This window comes from Motacilla alba, chromosome 3 (genome assembly GCF_015832195.1).
Source record: "Motacilla alba alba isolate MOTALB_02 chromosome 3, Motacilla_alba_V1.0_pri, whole genome shotgun sequence".
NCBI lineage: Eukaryota > Metazoa > Chordata > Aves > Passeriformes > Motacillidae > Motacilla > Motacilla alba.
The window spans coordinates 80,824,980-80,844,707 of record NC_052018.1 but is presented as its reverse complement, the minus strand read 5'-3'; the positions used below and the strand labels follow the sequence as shown (position 1 = coordinate 80,844,707).

General features: G+C 43.0%; 1 protein-coding gene across 5 annotated transcripts in view; it reads right to left on the bottom strand.

The window, feature by feature from the left end:
• Positions 1–4,287: 4,287 nt before the first annotated feature.
• Positions 4,288–19,728, bottom strand: part of SMYD3 (SET and MYND domain containing 3) — a 386,960-nt gene continuing 371,519 nt past the window's right edge. For 3 of the 5 annotated variants that reach the window (XM_038132703.1, XM_038132705.1, XM_038132704.1), the window contains exons 7-8: positions 13,507–13,615; positions 4,288–7,858 (exon numbers count right to left, since the gene is read on the bottom strand). In XM_038132703.1, coding sequence (XP_037988631.1) covers positions 7,757–7,858; positions 13,507–13,615 — 211 coding nt within the window. In that variant the 3' untranslated portion in view covers positions 4,288–7,756. The remainder of the gene's footprint in view (positions 7,859–13,506; positions 13,616–19,728) is intronic. The other 2 variants (XM_038132702.1, XM_038132701.1) reach the window with 2 other exon arrangements.

The following is a 19,728-nucleotide window of genomic DNA, read 5'->3' as shown; positions in this document are numbered from 1 at the left end:
ACTGACACAGATGCACTGGTACCACACCTGGCTTCCTCCGCCTGGGACCATCTGCTGGCCTGAGGCATCTCAGGGTTTCACCCTTTTTGATCCCGATCAAAAAAACTGCTCAAGCTTTTTCCTGGGAATTGCAGATGGCAGTTGTGGAGGGCATTCAAGCCTAATCATAATGAGATTGTCTTTCCTTGGCTGCCTTTTGCAAGCCCCCTCCATGGGTATCCCCAGGTAGCAAAGCCCTGCTTCACAAAGTGATGGTGGCAGCTGAGCCCAAACCCCTGTAAACTCCCCAGAGCCAGAACAGGCCCAGCTCAGCTGGTACCGGAGGGCAGCAGGCACGAAACAGCTGCCGTGACCCAAAGCCAATGGATGAGTTGAAGACTTGTCCTGCTTTACTGTTGTTCTCTGATATTTGCCAAAAGTGAAGCAGAAAGCTAACATTTCCATGTCCCTTCAGAAATTATTATGTTGTGGTTGGTATTTTCTAGAGAGCTTCTTGCTCTCTGTTCCCTCCCTCCTCCCCCTGCAACAGGAGTTGGACACTTGTTTTTACAAGGGGAAAACCTCCACAGCTCCAAGAGCAAAGGCCCCTGACGAGAGGCTGCATCTGCAACAGAACAGGACACAAGTAGGCAGGAATGTGCTGGTTTCTCTGCAGTGAGGAGCAGGGAAAAGGGAAGCTCCCAAGGCTCACGAGGTGCTCACATTGCAAAGCGAGGTGGACAGCCCCAAACAACGCCCCAAGCCCCTTTGCCCTGTACAGAGGAAAATGCAATAAGCTCTGAAGTTGGCTTTGGCACACTGTTGCATTCCCCCACCTGCAGAGGAATGGTGTTGCTTAAGGACAGGAATCAGGCAGGAATAAAATCCTTGCCTTTGCTTCCCTCAGCTCCTCATTTGGCTCTGGCCCGAGCTGGGATACCTGCCCAGCTCAGTGCCTGCCTGACAGGCCTCGGTCAAGAGGAAAGACACCGAGGTTAAAGCCTGTCTGGGCCATGAACTCGATTTGAGCAAGTCTGCAGGGCTGCAGAGTTCCAAACCTGTGTCGACTTTGCAGATCTGCAGAACAACCAAGCACACCAGTCTTTCCCCAGTTCACAAGCAGGAAAAGCCCTTTGCTCCTACCATCCAATAACCATTATTTTATGTCACTTAGCAGCAGATTTCAAAGGGCTCTTTCACAGCAGAAGAAATGTTGGCCTGTTGAGGAGATTGTCCACTATCTTGGAAGGACATGATTTGCCTAGGCTTTGGATTTTAATGGTAAATCAGTTTTGTGGCCTGGGTGTATCGGTCATTTTACATGGATTGCATAAACTGCTCTGGGGCCCCAATGAAATGAATTTGGACAATGCCCATCTGAAGGATTTTTATTGTTTTTTCCCATTTGCCAGCTATAAATAAGGCAGCATCCTTGCCTGCTTGCTGGCAGTCTACGCCTTCCCAGACTTGGGATCAGCATTCCTCTGGTCTTTGCAGAAAACACAAAATCAGATTTTTGTTTATTGTTCACAAATTATGTAACAGTCCCCACAGAAAACATTTGGTAATGATAAGTAGTCTTTGTATATCCTCATTACTCTGACCTTTAAAAATATTGTTATTTACTGGTGCATTCAGCCACAGATGTTCAGAAATTAACATTCCCAAGTCATGATAAGAATTTTCCTCAATCATCATTTCTGTTAGCAGGATGGGGAACATCACTCTGCAGTAATTGTATTCTGATCACAGTCTTACCCATGGTACAAGCTGGGTACACATTGTTAATGACATTAGCAAGAACAGAAATCCAGACATTACCAGCACCGCACTGAAGACTCTCCGCAGAACTCGACATGACTTTCACAAGGACACTGTAGTACAGCAAGGGGGAATGGGAAAAGGAGAGGCAAACCCCCAGCAGTGATACTCTCAGGCACATGGTGTGACTCGGGGATGGAGCTGTGCAGAGCCAGGAGTTGTACTCAATGATCCTTGAGGGTCTCTTCCAGCTCAGCTTATTCTGTGCTTCTGTGGTCTTTGCTACTCCAGTTCCCAGACTACCAGCAGCCCCTCAGCTGTATGGCTGGCACTATAGGTACGGAGAGCAATTCCTCCCCACAGCAGTGTGATGCCTGAAATTCCATCCAAGGACTACAACAGCCTTTCCATCCCTCTCTGTGGGCTCCTTAAGTGTGCTGCTGCTGCTGGGAGGGACGGCAGCTCCAGGGCTTTGTAACACATCACCTGAGTGTCCTCAAGGGACAGAACAGGAAGGATCAGGCCAGACCTTTTCTTGACCTGTTTTATCATGGGATTCTCAGCACCACAAGGAGAGGCAGGAACAGGAAGACAGCACAAGAAATACTTCATTAAAAGGAGCTTCATTAAGAGTAAATAGGCAAGAAATGCTCAGAGCAGTGCACAGGGCCTGGGGGAGGGGAAGAGTGGTGCTCTGCTAATTTTCTCATCAGACACCCTTCTCTATTACTGTCTCCTGGCTCTTGCTCTGAAAGTCAAGTGGAATTGTCAAGAGGGATCACCTGTGATTTAAAGTGCAGTTTTCCTTAAGACGTATGTAAATTTGCCACCTTCCTATTCGGAGCCTTTGGGACTGGAAATCAGAGCTGCTGAATTGGAGGGGCGGAGGAAGAAATCACTGCTCTTTCCTCATCTTGTCAGCCCCACTAGACCAGACCGTAACTGAAACAGAGATGGGAGAACAGATTCCTTAGCTGGTACCTTAGAGAGCAGGTAATGAGACCAGCGAGTGGTGCCTCACCCCAAGAGATGGAGAGGACCTCAAGGCAGAGAAGAGGCTGCATGATTATTTTCTTCCTCCTGTCCTGGGGGCAAGGAAATTAGAAGAGATTGTGGTCTGTCCTGATTTAGTCATCTTTAGAGTTAAAATGAACTCAGGCAGGATGCTTCAGCCCTGCCCTCCTGCCATAAGCCCCATCAGAATTTGGTTAACAAGGAGCTGGAGCATCTGAGACTGCTGAAAAGCTTGTTGTGTGTGTGCATTTCTGTGTGTGCCCGTCTCAGTGACTATATGGAGATATGTTTAAAAGAAGGTTAATTGGCCTCCTGGGAACTATAAAGAACCTGTTAGGTTCCTCGGTGTGAGCAGTGACTGTATGAAGCCTAATTACTAAGCCTGAGTTATTCTTTTATATGGGGGGAGGGAATCTCTAAGGTTCTTATTAAAACCTACAAAAAGTCTAAAAAACGATGGAGTTAGAATTGATTTGTCCATGTTGATCAGAAGTGCAGAGCAAATAAAAACATTGAGCTTTCCCCAGGAAATATTAACAGGGATGACATAGGCCTGGCTTAAACATCACTGTTGTGTGGATAAACAGAAACCATTGTGCTAAATGGCAAGAATTGCAGACCACAGACTTTCAGGTAAGGTGCACTCCTTTTGCTTAGAGCAGGGAAAATTCACACTTCGATGTTCCTGTAGGTTGCCCCTTATAAAAGAGCCATAATAAATCTATTTTCAGGCTAATTAAATTTGTAAAAAAGGAAAGGAGTTTTGTTTGGAAAAAGGTATATTGAAAGGAAAGAGAAAATGGTAATCTGAATAAGAATAAAAGAGAAAAGTGGAACTCTAACATGGCTTTGGTCTGAAATAAAGAAAAGCACCTGCTTTGGATTTTTACTTTAGATATTCTTGAAGCCCCATGGGTGGAAACAAAGCTTTGTCTATTTGGAGGTACAGTGTAGACAGGAGCAGCTCATGCTCTCTGCCCATGTTTGGCACTCGGTTGTGGAGGAACTCTCACAGAGTAATACCTGCAGCTATGACAACTATAGTGATGCCATTCCCACCCATGCCACCCACAGCCAGCAATGACAGGGCTGTAACACAGACACTGCCATGTTGCTACAGCTCTGACACCAATCTGGACATATTCATGTGAGGCAGAACTATTGAAAGAGTCATAGCCAGGTTTTTTTCTCCTTTTCTTTTCTTTTCTTTTCTTTTCTTTTCTTTTCTTTTCTTTTCTTTTCTTTTCTTTTCTTTTCTTTTCTTTTCTTTTCTTTTCTTTTCTTTTCTTTTCTTTTCTTTTCTTTTCTTTTCTTCTTTTCTTTCTTTTCTTTTCTTCTCTCTTTTCTCTTTTCTTTCCTTCTTTCCTTCTTTCCTTCTTCCTTCATCCTTCTTCCCTTCCCTTCCCTTCCCTTCCCTTCCCTTCCCTTCCCTTCCCTTCCCTTCCCTTCCCTTCCCTTCCCTTCCCTTCCCTTCCCTTCCCTTCCCCTCTTTTCATTATTTTCCAAGGATCAACAATAAGGAAACTCAAGTATGGATGTCTAACCCTGTCTGATTTGCCCAAGGTCAGACACACTTTCTGGGGCAGCAGAGAAGCCATGCCAGAATTCCATGTCCATAATTGTAAGACCTTCCTCCTCCTTCTTGTCTTATGGGAGGTTTAATTCTGATTCGGAAAAAAATCCTCATAATTGGCACAACCTCTGTGAAAAATGGAACTCTGTTCATTAAGAGCTTTGCAGGGGCCAGGGACTAGTTGAAATATACTCTATGGGGAAATAGCCTCTGTATTTCATAAACATGTTCTGTAAAAAAATAACAAGTCTAAGAAAGGCTCACTTGAAAACCTAGCTATCAGAGAAGAGGGTTACAATGAGAAGCAGAAAAAATGCTGAGTAGTGGGAGAGTTTTCTTGGCATAAACCCATGCACGATGGACTTCACACACAGGCTGATAGACTCAAAGAGATCAAAGCTCTAAAAAACTGGTTTACTGCATTTTCCCTCAGTGCTTTTCTTTCACTTTCTACTACCTCTACTATGCGCTGCATAATAGTCTGTTTGCCAAGGTCTTGGAGAGTTTTTACTTCCAACTGCAGGTCAGCACCCTTGAGGGGCATGGATACAGAGAATTATGCCATGCTTAAAGAAATACCAGAGTTTAGGGAGCATTTATTTTTGTTTAAGACAAATGTTCTGTTCAACTGTAATCAGTTATTCTTAGCAAAACTGTATCATTACCCATGTTTTTTTCCCTGTGTTCTGCTACTTCTTTTCTTCCAAACAGATAGTGTGATTCTGCTCCCTCTGAGTGCAATCTAACATTGTTTTGCCTGGACTAATTTAAGAGAGAGTGACAAAACACAATTAACTCAAAATTCATTCCTAAAACTTGAGGTGAACTCAAGTAACCACTGCTTTCCAAAAGGCACCAGAAAAGCCTCCAACCTGTGAGAAGCAAGCAGCAAACCTGCCAGCATTACAGATAATGTTGCAGTATGCCTCTTTCTGACTTTAGCATCTTTATCTTACCACTAATACCAGCACCTGAAAATTTTGACAGACATTATTAATGAAAACTGAAACATGATGTCTGTGCAACGATAACATTACTTGATTTGAAATGAGTGCTTATCTAATGTTGCCTCCTCCCTGGCACCCTTGCCTGCTGCTGCACTTTCAAACGATGCATTCAGGTGAATCCCTCCACAATCACACTCCAGCATTCTCTGCAGAAAGTAGACTGGAGCAGGACCACCGGGAGAAAAAGTCTGCCCACAACAACCTCCTCTGCAGCACTGCTGGTAGTGTTAGTTCATGGGAATCTCCAAGGGAAATTGCTCAGTAAAAGACTGAAAACAACCAGAAAATGTGACTCTTGCCTTGACCAAGCTGAAAGAAGTTTTGCATCAACCCTAATTAATGTAAAGCATGGGTTGTGGCCCCATACTGAGGATCCTGGAGCCCATTCAGTTTCTTGCATTGAGCATTAGGGCTGTGGATGGATTTCCAACAGCTCTGCCCTCATGGCAGCATAGCTGCTGCTGCGACACCACAGCCAACAGCACACTCCTTCTCTGTTTCCCATCAGACTGTCATTGAACTGTTTCCTTTGTACCTTTTCTCCAAGTGTCTTCCCAGAGAAGACCACAGCTGGAAAGAAGGCCCCAGCACAGGTAAGTGTTTCAACTTGCTGTAAAGTAGAGGCTCTCATATGACAGCAGGCGACTCTGCCTATCCCCCAGCTCCTACCTTGGACTGTTGAGGTGTCCTTGTAGCAGAAGCCCCAGCAAACAGTGCTGCAGTTCATACCTGCAGATGTGTCTGCATGCCTGAGGGCTTCTGGGCTGTCTCCCAGGATTTGCAGCACAAACTAATGCATCATCTGACCTTAGATTCTGAAGTCCCCTCCATGTGCAAATCTTAGTACCAGATATGTAAACACGAGCTAACGTAAGCATGATCTTTACACAAAAATCATGTAAAGTCCAATATGCATGTGCCCATTTAAAACCAGAAAATAGGCTTTGAAGACTGGTTGTCTATCACTACTTTGTCAGAACTCCCAATAAGTGCAAAGGTCTGACCTTTTCCCCCAGACAATTTCCTTTTTATAATAGCAGGAAGACCCAACCAAGCAGTGAATTTCTGTGAGGATTACTGCACTTCTTGGGTGGCTGATACGACCTGGCCTCTGGCAGCAAGCCACGCTATGTACTCCAGAAATGCAGTGCATTTCAGAGGTTATTGCCTGCACATTACTGCCGGGCAAGTGAACGCTCCAAACGCTGGAACAAATTCAAACGTCTTGAAAGGAGATATCTTCCTCAGCCCTGGCATTCGTGTGCCATGGCTGTAAATTACGCCCAGAGTGTTCATTTTCTTTTGAAATGTGTTCTCATCTTGTAATAATTAATGGTGTCAGGTTACTGGTGTGAAAAAAGCCTGACTTTACAACAATGATGGATTAATGAAGTAACAGTCATGGCTGGAGTAGCAGCAATAAATTGTTAGAGGAGTGACACACCTGAAGCAATACTTTCAAAGGCCTTAAATTATTTCAGTTTCAGTGTCCCTCATAAATACTGGCTTTTGTTAATATTTGTTTATGTGTTAAAAATGGAAGTAAACAGCTCTGGCAAGAACAAGTCTCTTGCTGATGAGCAGGGGGAAATAGTGTGCCTGTGCTTTCCAAGACATTCTTGTCTTCCCAAGGGATGACAATGTTCATCTGCATGTCTCTGGGCTTCTCTATTTGGGGATGTGACATTCAAACCCCACAGACTCAGAAAGATCTAGAAGCCACAGCACTGATCTCCCAGGTCCAAATATCTGTTTTTAAAACTGTTATGAAGTGAGAAACTCTTGAAGATGGCAAAAAGGGGAAAAAGCAGAGTAAGCAATTTCCACCTATGATAAAATTTTTTATTTAATCCATTTTAGTATTCAATATTATAAGGTATGAAATGGAAGAAGAAGACAGACAAAGCCCTACAGATCTATTGGCAGGGCAGAAAATCCCATATAAAACATTAGGAAATTTATTTGATGTCAAAGAGCACTGGTCAGGCTTTTGGAAACCATACCAAAGGGCAAGGCAAAGGGACAAAAGTATATTATCTTAATTTATAATGTGTCTGACAAGAGATTCCTAATTGCCGGCATAAACTGATATAAAAAATCGCTGATATCGGCAGAATTAGATAACTTTGTAACTGATGAAGACTCTGTATGCATTTCCCAATACTTACAATCAAATGATTAGGAGTTGTTAGTTATTGTCAATAAGACTGATGATTGATGACAAAAAAAATCCTCTGAAAATTACAGGAATTCTGCCAAACACCAACTCAATTCAGACCATACAGCAAAACCAATTGGAACCTTTTTGTAAAGCAAATAGGACCTAAAGAAAAGACACTAAAACCACTGAGAAGCTTCACAATAAAATAAAAAACATCATCTTTGTCCTTGAATACTTTGTTTTCCAGACTAGAGATTATCTTCACTGTATACTCATCATGGCCTCACACTCTTCCTTTATCTCCATCAAGACTTTCATCAGGCTGTGATCTGTCCCATGGGTCACCTTCATAATATTATAGGCCTTTAGGAAAGAACAGAAAGGGACATGTTAGTCATTGTGCAGACCATGCAAAGGGGCTTGACCCTGGAGCAGGGTGTCATGCAAGAACTGGTCCTCTAGTGGCTGGCACCTGGGATCTTGAATGCATGGCATGGCTGAAATAGGAGTGAAGCATCCTAAAGCACATGGTGATTTGTCTCTGACAAAGAGGCATTGACACATTATTCCTAGGTGTTAAAACCCACAAATATGTTGCACAACTGGGTGTATGGAATAGCAGAAAGAGATAATTTTGCACTGAGACATGAAGGCTGTTTCAAGATTGGTCAACTAGAACACCCAAGGTTTTGATACATTATTTAAAAGATGATTGTGATGTTCATGATCAAAGTACTGTAAAACTAGAAATGGATTAATGCTTAACCCATGGAATAAAGTACCTTAACTCTATGAGGAGCAGCTATACATAGCATCAAACAAATGAGTACATTATTAGTTTCATTGTCAAATGGCATGCAGGGGAATGGATCTTTGCTGCTTTTGCCAGGGACTATTTTCTCTGTATGTTTGTCATCTTCCACTGCTGGGCTAATTTATGCTTGCTGATATTGCCTGTAGTGTTGCTGATTTCCTGCCACACATATGTCTGCAATGCTCTTTGCCCAGCTCCTGTTTAGATCATCACTTTTCATATGGCATTTCTGCTTCTTCCTTCTATTAAATTCCTCCTGCAAGGAGGGAAGCCCTAGATGGAAGCTGATTCAGCACTTCTGAAGATAGAACAAGGGAGCTAGTAGTGTACTGGCAAGAAAAAAGATCAGAGATTTTTCATCATCCTAAACTGAAGAATTGCAAAAAAACTAAACGCAGCCTGTGTTTCAAAGGGTTCCTTGTCCAGTAGTTGACAAAATTCAGCTAAATTGGCTTTGAATTGCAGTATTTCTTCTTGGGGAAGAGGCCTCATTTAAATTGGATAGACAAAAGTAAATATATATTTTTGTGGAAGGAATGAATGAAAGCCTACTCCCAAATTATGAAGACTGGCAGGCATATGGAAATTCCAGCACAGTTTATTTTTGCATCAAATTTGTTAATTCTTAAAGAGGGAGGCAGCACAAGATTGAAAGAACAAGTTGAAATATCAGTCAAAACAAATCATAGTGAGCGAGGAGCTCTGAAAAGAGTCAAATATGTTTTAAGCTACCACAGTGCCCTACTACTAAATGATTAAATTTACACAGTTAAAAAGAACGATGGAAAAACATTCATTGCTTTTAGAAATGGCAAAGAAATGTGAAACAAAATCAGAAATACAAAATTTTGTAACATGCAGCTGTACCCAGACTAACTAAAAGGGGACAGGATCACTCCAGAGCAAAGCGGCTGGGTGAATTGGCCCTGGATCCTGACATATTGGTGCACAGTGCTTGCATGCCCTGTCCCAGAAAGCTGATGGATTTATTGTGAATGATGTATGCTAAGAGCTGTGCATCTGGATACATCTGAGTGACAGTCCTGGGGCAGATGACCTGGATCTTCAGCCCCACTACAGGATAGAGGTCAGACTCATAGTGATGGACTGGGACCCTGACACCCTGAGATGCACAGCCAGAGATGTCTGTATAGATACACCTCCATTAAAAACCAATAATCCTTAATATCAAACCTAATATTGAGTTAATGCTACCATTGCCGCCTTTCTTCCACCTCCAACATTTTCTTTCCACTTCTTTTCTTTCGTAAGTACGGCAGAAAAAAGCACTCGGTCTTTATCCTTTTATTTCCTTGGAGGAAATCATTCTTATGCAATGTACCATCTCATGCACTGCTGTACGAGTCAGAACCAGCTGCATCAAAGTTAGAGCATCAATGACTTGTGTAATCCCTAAATTCAGCTGGTATTAGGCTATGTAGCTGATTTGGCAAAGGTCAGTGCAAAACGGGATAATTTCAGCTCCGGTGCAAGGAATTGTTTTACTGGACAGCAGCAGGAACATGCGGGCTCTCTGCCCACTCCTCTGCTCTCAGTCCCACAGCTCACCAGCAGAGCTGAGGCCGAGCAGATTCGTGTGGTCTGTATGGTCTCATTCTCAGCTAAAAGGGCAAATCTAATTATGAAAAGCTACAATGTCAACACAGGCTATGGTGTCATCAGCTACGCCCTGAAGAATACAAACCCCACTAGGGCAGAGATAGGGCTGCTGCTCCATGAATGCAAACGAGGAGCAGTGCAGGTGTTTGTGCCTGATTTGCGTGGGGATGGAACAGGACGCCCATGGCCATGGCTGTGGGCAGGTGCAGGATGGCACAGCTCTGTCACAGGGAAAGCAGGAAGCAAATGGCCATGTGCCAGAGTGGCAGGAAGTGTAGGCTAGTATTTCAGAGGAGTATCTGTGCTTTTCCATCTCTCTTGATTGAAGAGTACAGGTTGTTAAAGCAGGCACAGGAATACTATCAATGACAGCTGGTAAACAATTCAGTGTTTGAAGCAAACACCTAGAGAAGGGATTTCTTCAGTGTTCCTTCAGTGAGACCTTGGAAGGGTTCCAAGGATTCCAATTCCTGTGCTTTTTGCTCCAAAACAGGGATTTCTATAAGAAGGGAAGCTGTACAGTACCTGTTGTAGATGTTCATGAGACAGGACAGCCATACGCATCAGCTCATGGGGGACAAAAGTACTCCCATGACCATGCCATATCTGGCACTTCAAATTGTTTTTCAGATTGGGCTCCAGTTCCTTTCTTTTGCTGACAAAAGCTTTCCAGATCTACAACTCAATCTATCCTCTATTAGATCTTTCATATATATGTATATAAATATAAAAAGAATATGTTGGTTGTAAAATACTGCCTTCAGTTTTCATTCCAGAGGAGTATTGCCTCTCTGTAAAACTTCTATTATTTCAAAATCTAGCAAATAAGATTCTGCAGGGTTTAATGTAAGTTTAGGGGGTGATTTCTTTCTAATGGGCAACTTAAAACCCTCCACATTATTTTAAGCATTCTTTAGGGGTGCAGGGCAGAGAGCTAATCCCATAGGGCCTTAAGAGCAAGGTGGTTTAGGATAGTGATTCATTTTTTTGTGGCACAGAGAGCAGCAGTGAGGGCAGGGCTGCAGAGCCAAGTGAGATCTACTGGTCTTAACAGACCATGTGCCTGCTGCAGAGGCTGTCAATCCCCAGCAGCTCTGAGGCTGCGCCTGATTAAACAGGATTTATATGTGAGGTGAATTCCACTCAGATCCCAATTCCTCTGCACCTTCCATATCCTTCTTCTTAATGCCACAGTGAAATTAGTCTGACGAGGGTTCCAACAGGGTGCTGCTATTCAGTGTCAGAGTGTATTAAGAGGAGTAATGAAGCAGAGAAGGTAATCACGTCTCTGCTTGAGCATGTGGCATGCTCTGTTGACACATCTAATCACAAAGGGGCAAATTGTGTTCTCATATAACTCTAGGACATTATCTGACTAATATTAGGAATCACATCCTTTAGTCACAACAAACTGGGAATTACATCTTCCTCAAATTTGTTCCGGTGTAGAAAGCAAGGAAGTGAATCTGTTCCAGAGCTCATCCAAAGAAGTTACATGGAGAAACAGCATGACAAGAAGTTCTTCCTCCTCTCAGCTGTGCTCACAGGGAGTGGGAGTTCAGTCTCTCCCTCTCCCACACTTGGGTGAAAAAGGGGAGGCTGAATAGGGACTAGGCAAAGCCACGACAGGATTCTACACCTCAGTTGTAAAGCACTTACTGTGTCCTTGTGGAGCACCAATGGCTTGGAGCCTCTGTTAGAGGCTCACTGAAGTATGACACAGAAGGGCAAGCAGTACCTTAATGTCTCTCTGCAGAGAAAGAGGAGGTCACTTTTTCACTAGAAAAAGTTTCTGTGTTAGGCATTGCTCAGTTTCCAAAGGATCATAGTGTAGCAATCTGGCTTGCAATGGGCAGCTTCTTCACCAAAAACATATGAATCCCCATTGCAATGTCCACCTTCACTGACCAGCAGCATTCCTTTGTCTCTAGGGGAATTTGCTCCAGTTTAATCTAATGCAGTACCCCATTAGAAATGCAATTAGAACAATGCCTGTTGATATAATTGTAGCAGTGTCAATGAAAACAGAAGCTCCTCTGACTGGAGTCTCATTCCACTGCTAAAAGGCAAAGTCTGAATGTTTGGAAATTAAAAATATTTTGGGGGAAAGAGCAGAGGGATTATCTGGCACACGAGAGATATATGACATACTTCTGAATAATACATAAAAATAGAATTGATTACTCTTCTGCCTGCTTTTTAATGATCAGAATTGGCTATAATTCAAATAAAATATATCAAGCAAAGATTTAAGTTATACCAAGACTTAGCAAGAGTGGCATCATATTAAATACTAATTTATTACTTCAACATATGAAAATTATTCAGCTTGCATCATTTATCAGATGTTAAAACCAAAGAGATATGGGGGTTAAAGAAAAGGTAAGTACAAAATACTAACACCTAGAGAGTCATGACTGATATTATCTTTATAGGGGACCTGGGCAGGAGGGGAAAAGCACCCCTCCCTCACCTCCAGTGGACACACCCATCCCCTTCTACCCCAAGCAGTTGCCACAAAGCCCTTGATATAGCATGGACATTAATGGAAGGGAATGTAGAGCCAAATTCTTCACTTCTTTCCAATACTGGTGCCAGAGCTGGGCCTGCTCCTGCCCAGCAGACACAGGCAAGTAGCTGGGCCAGGTGGCTTTTGGCAGCATCTGGCAAAGGCAACAGGGAGCTGTGTCAGGAACTAGAGCGGAGCCAAGAGCCAGGACAGGGAACCACATGGAACATGTAGTGTCTTCAGGGCAAGCTGATCACAGGACAATCAATAGCATAAGAGAATGAGACCTTTTTGAAGGAAACTAGAGGCGGCACATCTTCCAGGGGGATCAAAGGACCCCAGCAGTGATTGAGGGCTTGAGATGGGAGGCTGACTCTGTATCCTGAGGACATGTTGCACATGGAAAGGGATTATTTAATATACTTAAGATGATACTAACAGCAATATAACAGCAGGACAAATAAGAACCTGAGGTACAAGGAAATTAATATAAAAGTCAGCTCAGGTACAAGAGGGATGGCTTAAAGCTGAAATGTAACTAACAAAGCACAGCTGCAAAAGCAGATCAAAGATGACGAACGGTAAGAAATATGAGGGATCAAGGGACATGCCTGTTGATTTCAGTGTGGCTCACAATAAAATACACATGTTAAAGACAAAGTTTTCCAGCCTGAAATCACAGAACGCGATAGGGAAAAAGGAGGGTAGAAACTGCAGCTCTCCTCCTGTTCCTGTACTTTCAGTGCTCTCAGAATCACTTTGCTTTGGGAATAAGGAACATATGAAGCACTGAGATAATTTATCTCTTCAGAACTAATAGTAATTTTTCATCCAGGCACCTCTGAGCTATCAAATTGTAATTAGCTGTGACCGATGCTGGAGAATGTCAGTGCCTGAAATGCTGTGCTGAGCAACAGTGACCCATCACCACACCCAGCTGCAGCCTGGGGAAACACCACTGGTGGAAGAAGTGGTGAGGAGCATCCAAAGGCAAGAGGGTGGAATCACACAGCAGTTTTGGGGGAAGCAAGGGAGGGGGATAGAGAAAAAAGATTTCACCATACTGACCTGTTTCAAGGTTTCCAGTGCCTGAGGAACCATGCCTTGACTGTACTGCAGTTTGCCCACTCGCATCAGCTGGACAGCCCTCAGTGGATGGAAGCCAGGATAATACAGTCTGCAGAGGAAAAAGGAGGAAAACGTGTCACTGTCAGCTCTCAGCTTCACAGTCACTGCCTCTGCAGAGAGCTATTAGGGTGGGACTACAAAGTCATTGTGAATGTTAATAAGGTACTCAGAGAAAATTAGATGCAATACTGAGAAGCATGAAATACTGAGGGGAATTAGCAAATTATTACTCTCCATCCCAGAGGAATGCCTTTAACATTATCCTGTTAGAAAGTGACGGGAGTAGGATTATTTAATTTGCTACTGTTGGATAATACAATAGCATTTACTGTACTTAGTGTTGCAAACGAAGGTCCTTGACAATCTCAAGTCTCTGGAGAGGCTCAATTTTAAGAGGAAGCTTCATCAGGGAACCCAGTCCTAGATTGTCCAAGATGAAGGAGTGGGACTGCAGTGAAAGCAGCTATGTAATATCATGACCACTGCTTCTGAGGGTTTGTATGCTGCTCCCTGTTGCATAAAAAGAACTGGTTGTGCACATTCAAGGACACATCTCAGACTTGGCTTGTTCATCTACACAAGGTATCTGCTAGTATGAGGATACATTCCTGTTCTTAATTAATTTCAAAAACCAGAGGTTCTGTTAAAAAAAAAACAAAAACAAACCCAAAAAAAACAATCCAGAATGATTTTTTTCTAGGAAGTAGATGGAGAGTGGTATCATCATTAATTGCTCTCAAGGTGCTCTTGAAATGTTCATGGCGGCTGCTCCACATTTTTAAATTCCACTGACTCTTGGCTCATCATACGTGGATTGCACCCCAGTCCTGTTCTGGATGAGCAGATAATTATCTCTTGAAAAAGTAACTTGGGGGCTGCAGAAAGCCATGGATGCAACTTGCCTGGGTCTAGCCATCAGAAAACATGAGGTGAAGGGATACACTTGGAAGTTAAGTTACTTACAAAAGACCTTATATATTTTTTGACTAACTATACCAGAATCATAGAATAGTTAGGGTTGGAAGAGACCTCTGGAGATCATCCAGTCCAACCCTCCTGTCAAGCCAGGGTCACCTACAGCAGGTAACAAAGGAACTCATACAGGTAGGTTTTCAATGTCTCCAGATGGAGAATCCATGACTTCCCTGGGTGGCCTGTTCCAGTGCTCTGCCAACTTAAATGGAAAGAAGTTCTTCCTCATGTTTTAGTTTATGGCCATTGCTCCTCATCCTGTCACTGGGCACCACTGGAAAGAGCCTGGCACCATCCTCTTGGCACCCTCCTTTGAGAGGTTTACATGCATTAATGAGATCCCCTCTGAACCTTCTCCAGACTGAACAGGCCCAGCTCCCGCATTCTCTCCTCATAGGAGATGCTCCAGACCCCACATTGTCCTTGTGGTCTCTATTGGACCCTTTCCAGTAGCTCCTTTTCATTGTTGTACTGAGAAGCCCTGAACTGGACACAGTATTCCAGAGGTGGCCTCACCAGGGCTGAATCATCTCCCTCAACCTGCTGGCCACACTCTTCCCAATGCTCCCCAGGACACTGTTGGCCCTCCTGGCCATAAGGGCACTGCTGGCTCATGGACAACTTGTCATCCACCAGGACTGCCAGGCCTTCTCCACAGAGCTCTCTCCAGTAGGTCAGTCCCCAGTCTGTGCTGGCACTTGGAGTTTTCCTCCCCATGTGCAGGACCCTGCACTTGCCCTTGTACCCTGTTATGCTGCTCTCTGCCCAATTCTCCAGCCCATCAAGGTCCCACTGAATGGCAGCAGAGCCTCCAGGTGATCGGCCACTCCCCCAGTTTAGTGTCATCAGCAGACTGGCTGAGGGGGCTCCCGTGCCACTGATAAACAAGATGGATAAGAATGGACCCAGTATTGATCCCTGGGGAACACCAGTGACTACAGACTATGCAAATGAAAGAATAAAAGCCTTAAGCACAGCTCACCAGAGACAAACATCCTACTTGATCAAAGAGCATTTTTTCCTTAAGTACACCAGCAGTTGTGCTTGAGCAGTATCTAAAAATACAAAATGAGTCACAACTTCAGGAAGAATTGCCAATAAGCTTTCCAAAATCTCCTTCTTGAAGAAAATATTCTTTTGGGTTTATGCCAAACCTATGATCATCAGAGTTCAGGGTAACTGTTAATGAATGATACTGCTGCAGTCAGGAAGACACTTAAATTTGCATGAATATGATTAAATGCCTGCTAAGACATTAAATGATGTAAATTTGTACAATGTACAGAAATCTTCTGATAAGTCTGCATGTAAATTAATAAGTTATCTTTCTCTGTTATATCTCCCTAATAAAAATGCAAACACAATTAAATACAAGTAATTGTTTAAATGGCAGCATATCTGGCTGTCCTTATAAATCTCTAATTAGGATGTGTAAACATAATGAAAAATGTTTTCATACCCAAATTCCCCTATTCCACTGATCCCACGCAGTTTCAGTGAAGACATACAGAAATACATGGAAAGCATGCCTGGCAGGATCTCAGCAGCAACAGCTTTTGATCTGCCAAAGCCTCTCATGAAACAGCAGAAGCCAATTCCTCAATGAGAATAATCCATCCTGAATTGCCACAAGCACCTCCTGCTCAGCTCCCCTGTGGGCCGCAGTTCAAAAAGGCTGAAAATCCAGCAGACAAGAGAGAGGAAAAATGATAGCACTTATCTCAGTCCACTGACCACTCAGGAACTTCAAGGGTCTGGTTAAAAAAACACTAGGAAATTATCAGTAGATTTATTTTTAGAATTTGTTTCTGGTTATTATATCAATGTGGTGCTACCTGATACTAGTGAAATAGGGAGAAAATGCAGAGATTTTGGTGTGAATTAATGAAGAGTAATAGAAATTCCAGCACTAACATGGGCACAAATGGAAATAATGAGTACATGCACACCTTCGTAAAAATTGAAAAGAAAATGTCTACATGATTGCATCCTTCTGCTCTCCTCTGTGACTGCTGCAAAGGAAGGAGTGAAAATGTCATTTCCTCTCCTATGTGCCACCAGAAGGCCAGGGTGTCTGGGGAAGGATCATGGCCACAGGAGAAGGTGCCAGGGAGACAAAGATTTTTGCATGAGATGATAACCCATCTCTGTAGGCTTCATTAGACTGTTTCTGCTGTGTACTGATAGCTCTGATTCTTTTGCTACTGTTCTTTTACAGCCGCTTCACATCTCTGTCATTCCACACCTTTATCTTTCATCCTATCAACCGTCTTTTTAATCTTCCTTTCCTCACTCTTCTGAATAACCAGCCCCATTCTGATACCGCCACAAAGAGGAAATGTGGGTCCTGCCTTGGCTGCAGCCAAATGAGGGGTGGCAGCTCAAGCAGGAAACTCCAGGCTGTGCTTTAGTTCATCAATGTCGTGTCTGCTAAACTTCACACAACACAATGTGGGTCCATCAGAATTCAGAATAGGTCCCTCCATGCAAATGTGTTTCTTTCTATAGATCGTGCATTCACCTGCAGTCACTAAAGGTCTAGGATTGTGGTATATGCAATACCAGGGAAAACAGGCAGCAATTCAGCAATGTCAGGTACTCAGCCCAAACTACCAGCCATAAACTACAGCAAGTGAAAACTTAAGATGAGGACAGAGAAGGAGTAAAATGTGTGAAATGAGGAGCCCTGTGCTCATAAATATTTACAAAGCTGTTTTACTCAGCTGATTTATGCTCTCATCTTGTGCATGTACATAGTTCCATTTTGCAAGTCTTAAAACTGGCATTTGAAACAACTGTTTATTTTCATATTCTGGAATAAATCTATTAAACTACTGGAACACTGTTTATGGAAGGACATCCATTGAGTGAGTTTACTAGAGAAATCCAGGCAGCTTGCAGCTCTTCTGGGAGATGTGCAAGCGGGGAAGATGCTGTTGGCTTCTTCAAGACATTCCCAGGATTCAGTATTATGAAACACTGGCAAGACAGAAAGAACTAAGCAGTGTCAGGCACTTGTGGGCCAATTTACTATCCCCATGCATTGCTCTGAACAAAAGCAAGTGGATAGATTTAAGAATAAGGAAGATATTTACCAGCCAAGGAACTGATACCTAAAGACTGTCAACAAGAGACCAAGATAACTATAGAGAAATACATGCTGTAAAACACGTTGCAGCTTGGGAAGAGTAGGATTTCAATCTGAAAAGGATTTTATGAGATTTATGAGGGCCTAAGGGACAAGAAGGGAAACAGTAACATACTGAAAGCTGAAGGAAGCACAGTTCTGTGGAGTGATGCTTCCTTGCCCTTGGCACTGGTCAATGCCCAGTAGATCACTTGCAAAGAGAGATTAAACAAAATACAACTAACAAGTAAAGCTGCACTGTAAACAAGATAGCTGGAGGAGGCTGAGGAAGAGCTGTACATTTTGTATCACATTCTCTGCTTTTATGAGGCAGCACAGCTTTGTTCCCATCCATGCCCAGCAGCATCCATGCTGGCCAGTTCTTCCAGCCTGCCCTCCTGCCTGTCATCTGGTCAACCCCAGTACTGGGTCATCTGCAAACCCCACAGAAGCGTCTTCTGTTGCCACCTCCAGCTCATTGAAAATGGTGTTCAACAGGACAAGTCCCAGGACAGACCCCGTGGTACCCCTGCTGTTACTGGCATCAAACAGGGGACAGACAGCCCAACAACCATGTCCTCCCAGTGCACCCCCAGGCAGGATTGTACCTGTCTAGCTCTCTGCTCACCTGGGCCACAATACCCTGACCTGCATGCTGGCTCCCTGATCATCTCAACCTTGCAAACACAACAGTGAGCACGCTGGCCAGCTCTCAGTGCCTGCTCTGCAGGTAGCCATCCTGTCTGATGGAATTGTAGGGGTCACACGCTCTCAGATAAGCCCTGGCTCAACCCTTATCCTAGGGTGTGCCTGGGACACTTCATAAGTGACCAGTGAGGCAAAGAAGGCATCACCTAGCTAACTACTCACAACCACAAATGAAAGCTATTTTCCAGTATTCAAGTAGCTTGCACCAGTGCTTCACTGTTCCAAGCAGCAGCAGTTCCTGCATTTCATTCCCAAAATACAGGGATACCAATTTTCCCTCAGCAAAGAAATGGCCTATACTATGTAAAACAGTAGCTGTTTCTAAGGAAATTCACTGTTCCTCTTGATAATTCAGCCTCAAGGTTTGCCTTGATTAACCTCCAGAGCAGTCACTATTCAATTACTTTATAAAGAAAAGTATTTTTTCCTTCATTCTGTGTATTAGATCAGAATCTCTTGAAGCAATCACTTGTGTTTCATGTAAGGAACAGTGTAAAAACCACAATAAAAACCACAACCCTTGACAAAATTTAGCCAATTCCTTCTATTTCTTAATAATGTAGTTCCATTAATTCCACTCAACTGATCTCCAATTACAAGGTGAGCAGTCAGAGATTTTGTGTTCCCTTGTGAATTAAAGCCTACTATTAAAAAAAAGAGACTATGCAAAATCAGTTCCTTTTCTGATGACTCATATTTTAAAATAGATGTCTACTATTCCTTGCAGATCAGTCTGTGGGGCTAACATTTATACTGCTGTCTTCAGCCTGATGTAATTAGAAATAGGAGGATTTATAAAACCTGAAATAAAAGTTTGAAATGGAAATGTTACAATGTCTCTTTACTAAGATGACATGTAAAAGGTGAGGCTATACGTAGAACTGTAAACTGGTTTTCAGTACCTTTCAGTGCAAGTAAATATAGCATAAAAGAGACAGCATAAAAGACATAAAGCAGCTTCAGGAGCCCCAACAACACAGAAGGGATAAAGCACCAGGGCTTCAGCAATGGTGGTAAGAAAAATACAAAGAGGAGATTATCAGCCTCACAACAGAAATGTACACCACAAATACACACCCAGTAAGTTCAACCTTCTCTTCTTTCCCTGACTTGTTCTTGATTTCTGAACTCCTCATTATTTGAGTACATTCATTAAAGCTGTTCACTGAACTGAAGCCTAGGAATTGGTTTTATGCTGTCTAGTTACTTGTTTTTTTCTTTAGTCAGTGATGTGAAACCGGTCAACTAATTCACATATTATTTCTATTCTTTGACTGGGATGCTGAATGGGTTTTACACACAAGAATTATAATAAATATTTTTAGGAAAAATTTAGGGACAAATTTTTATTTCTG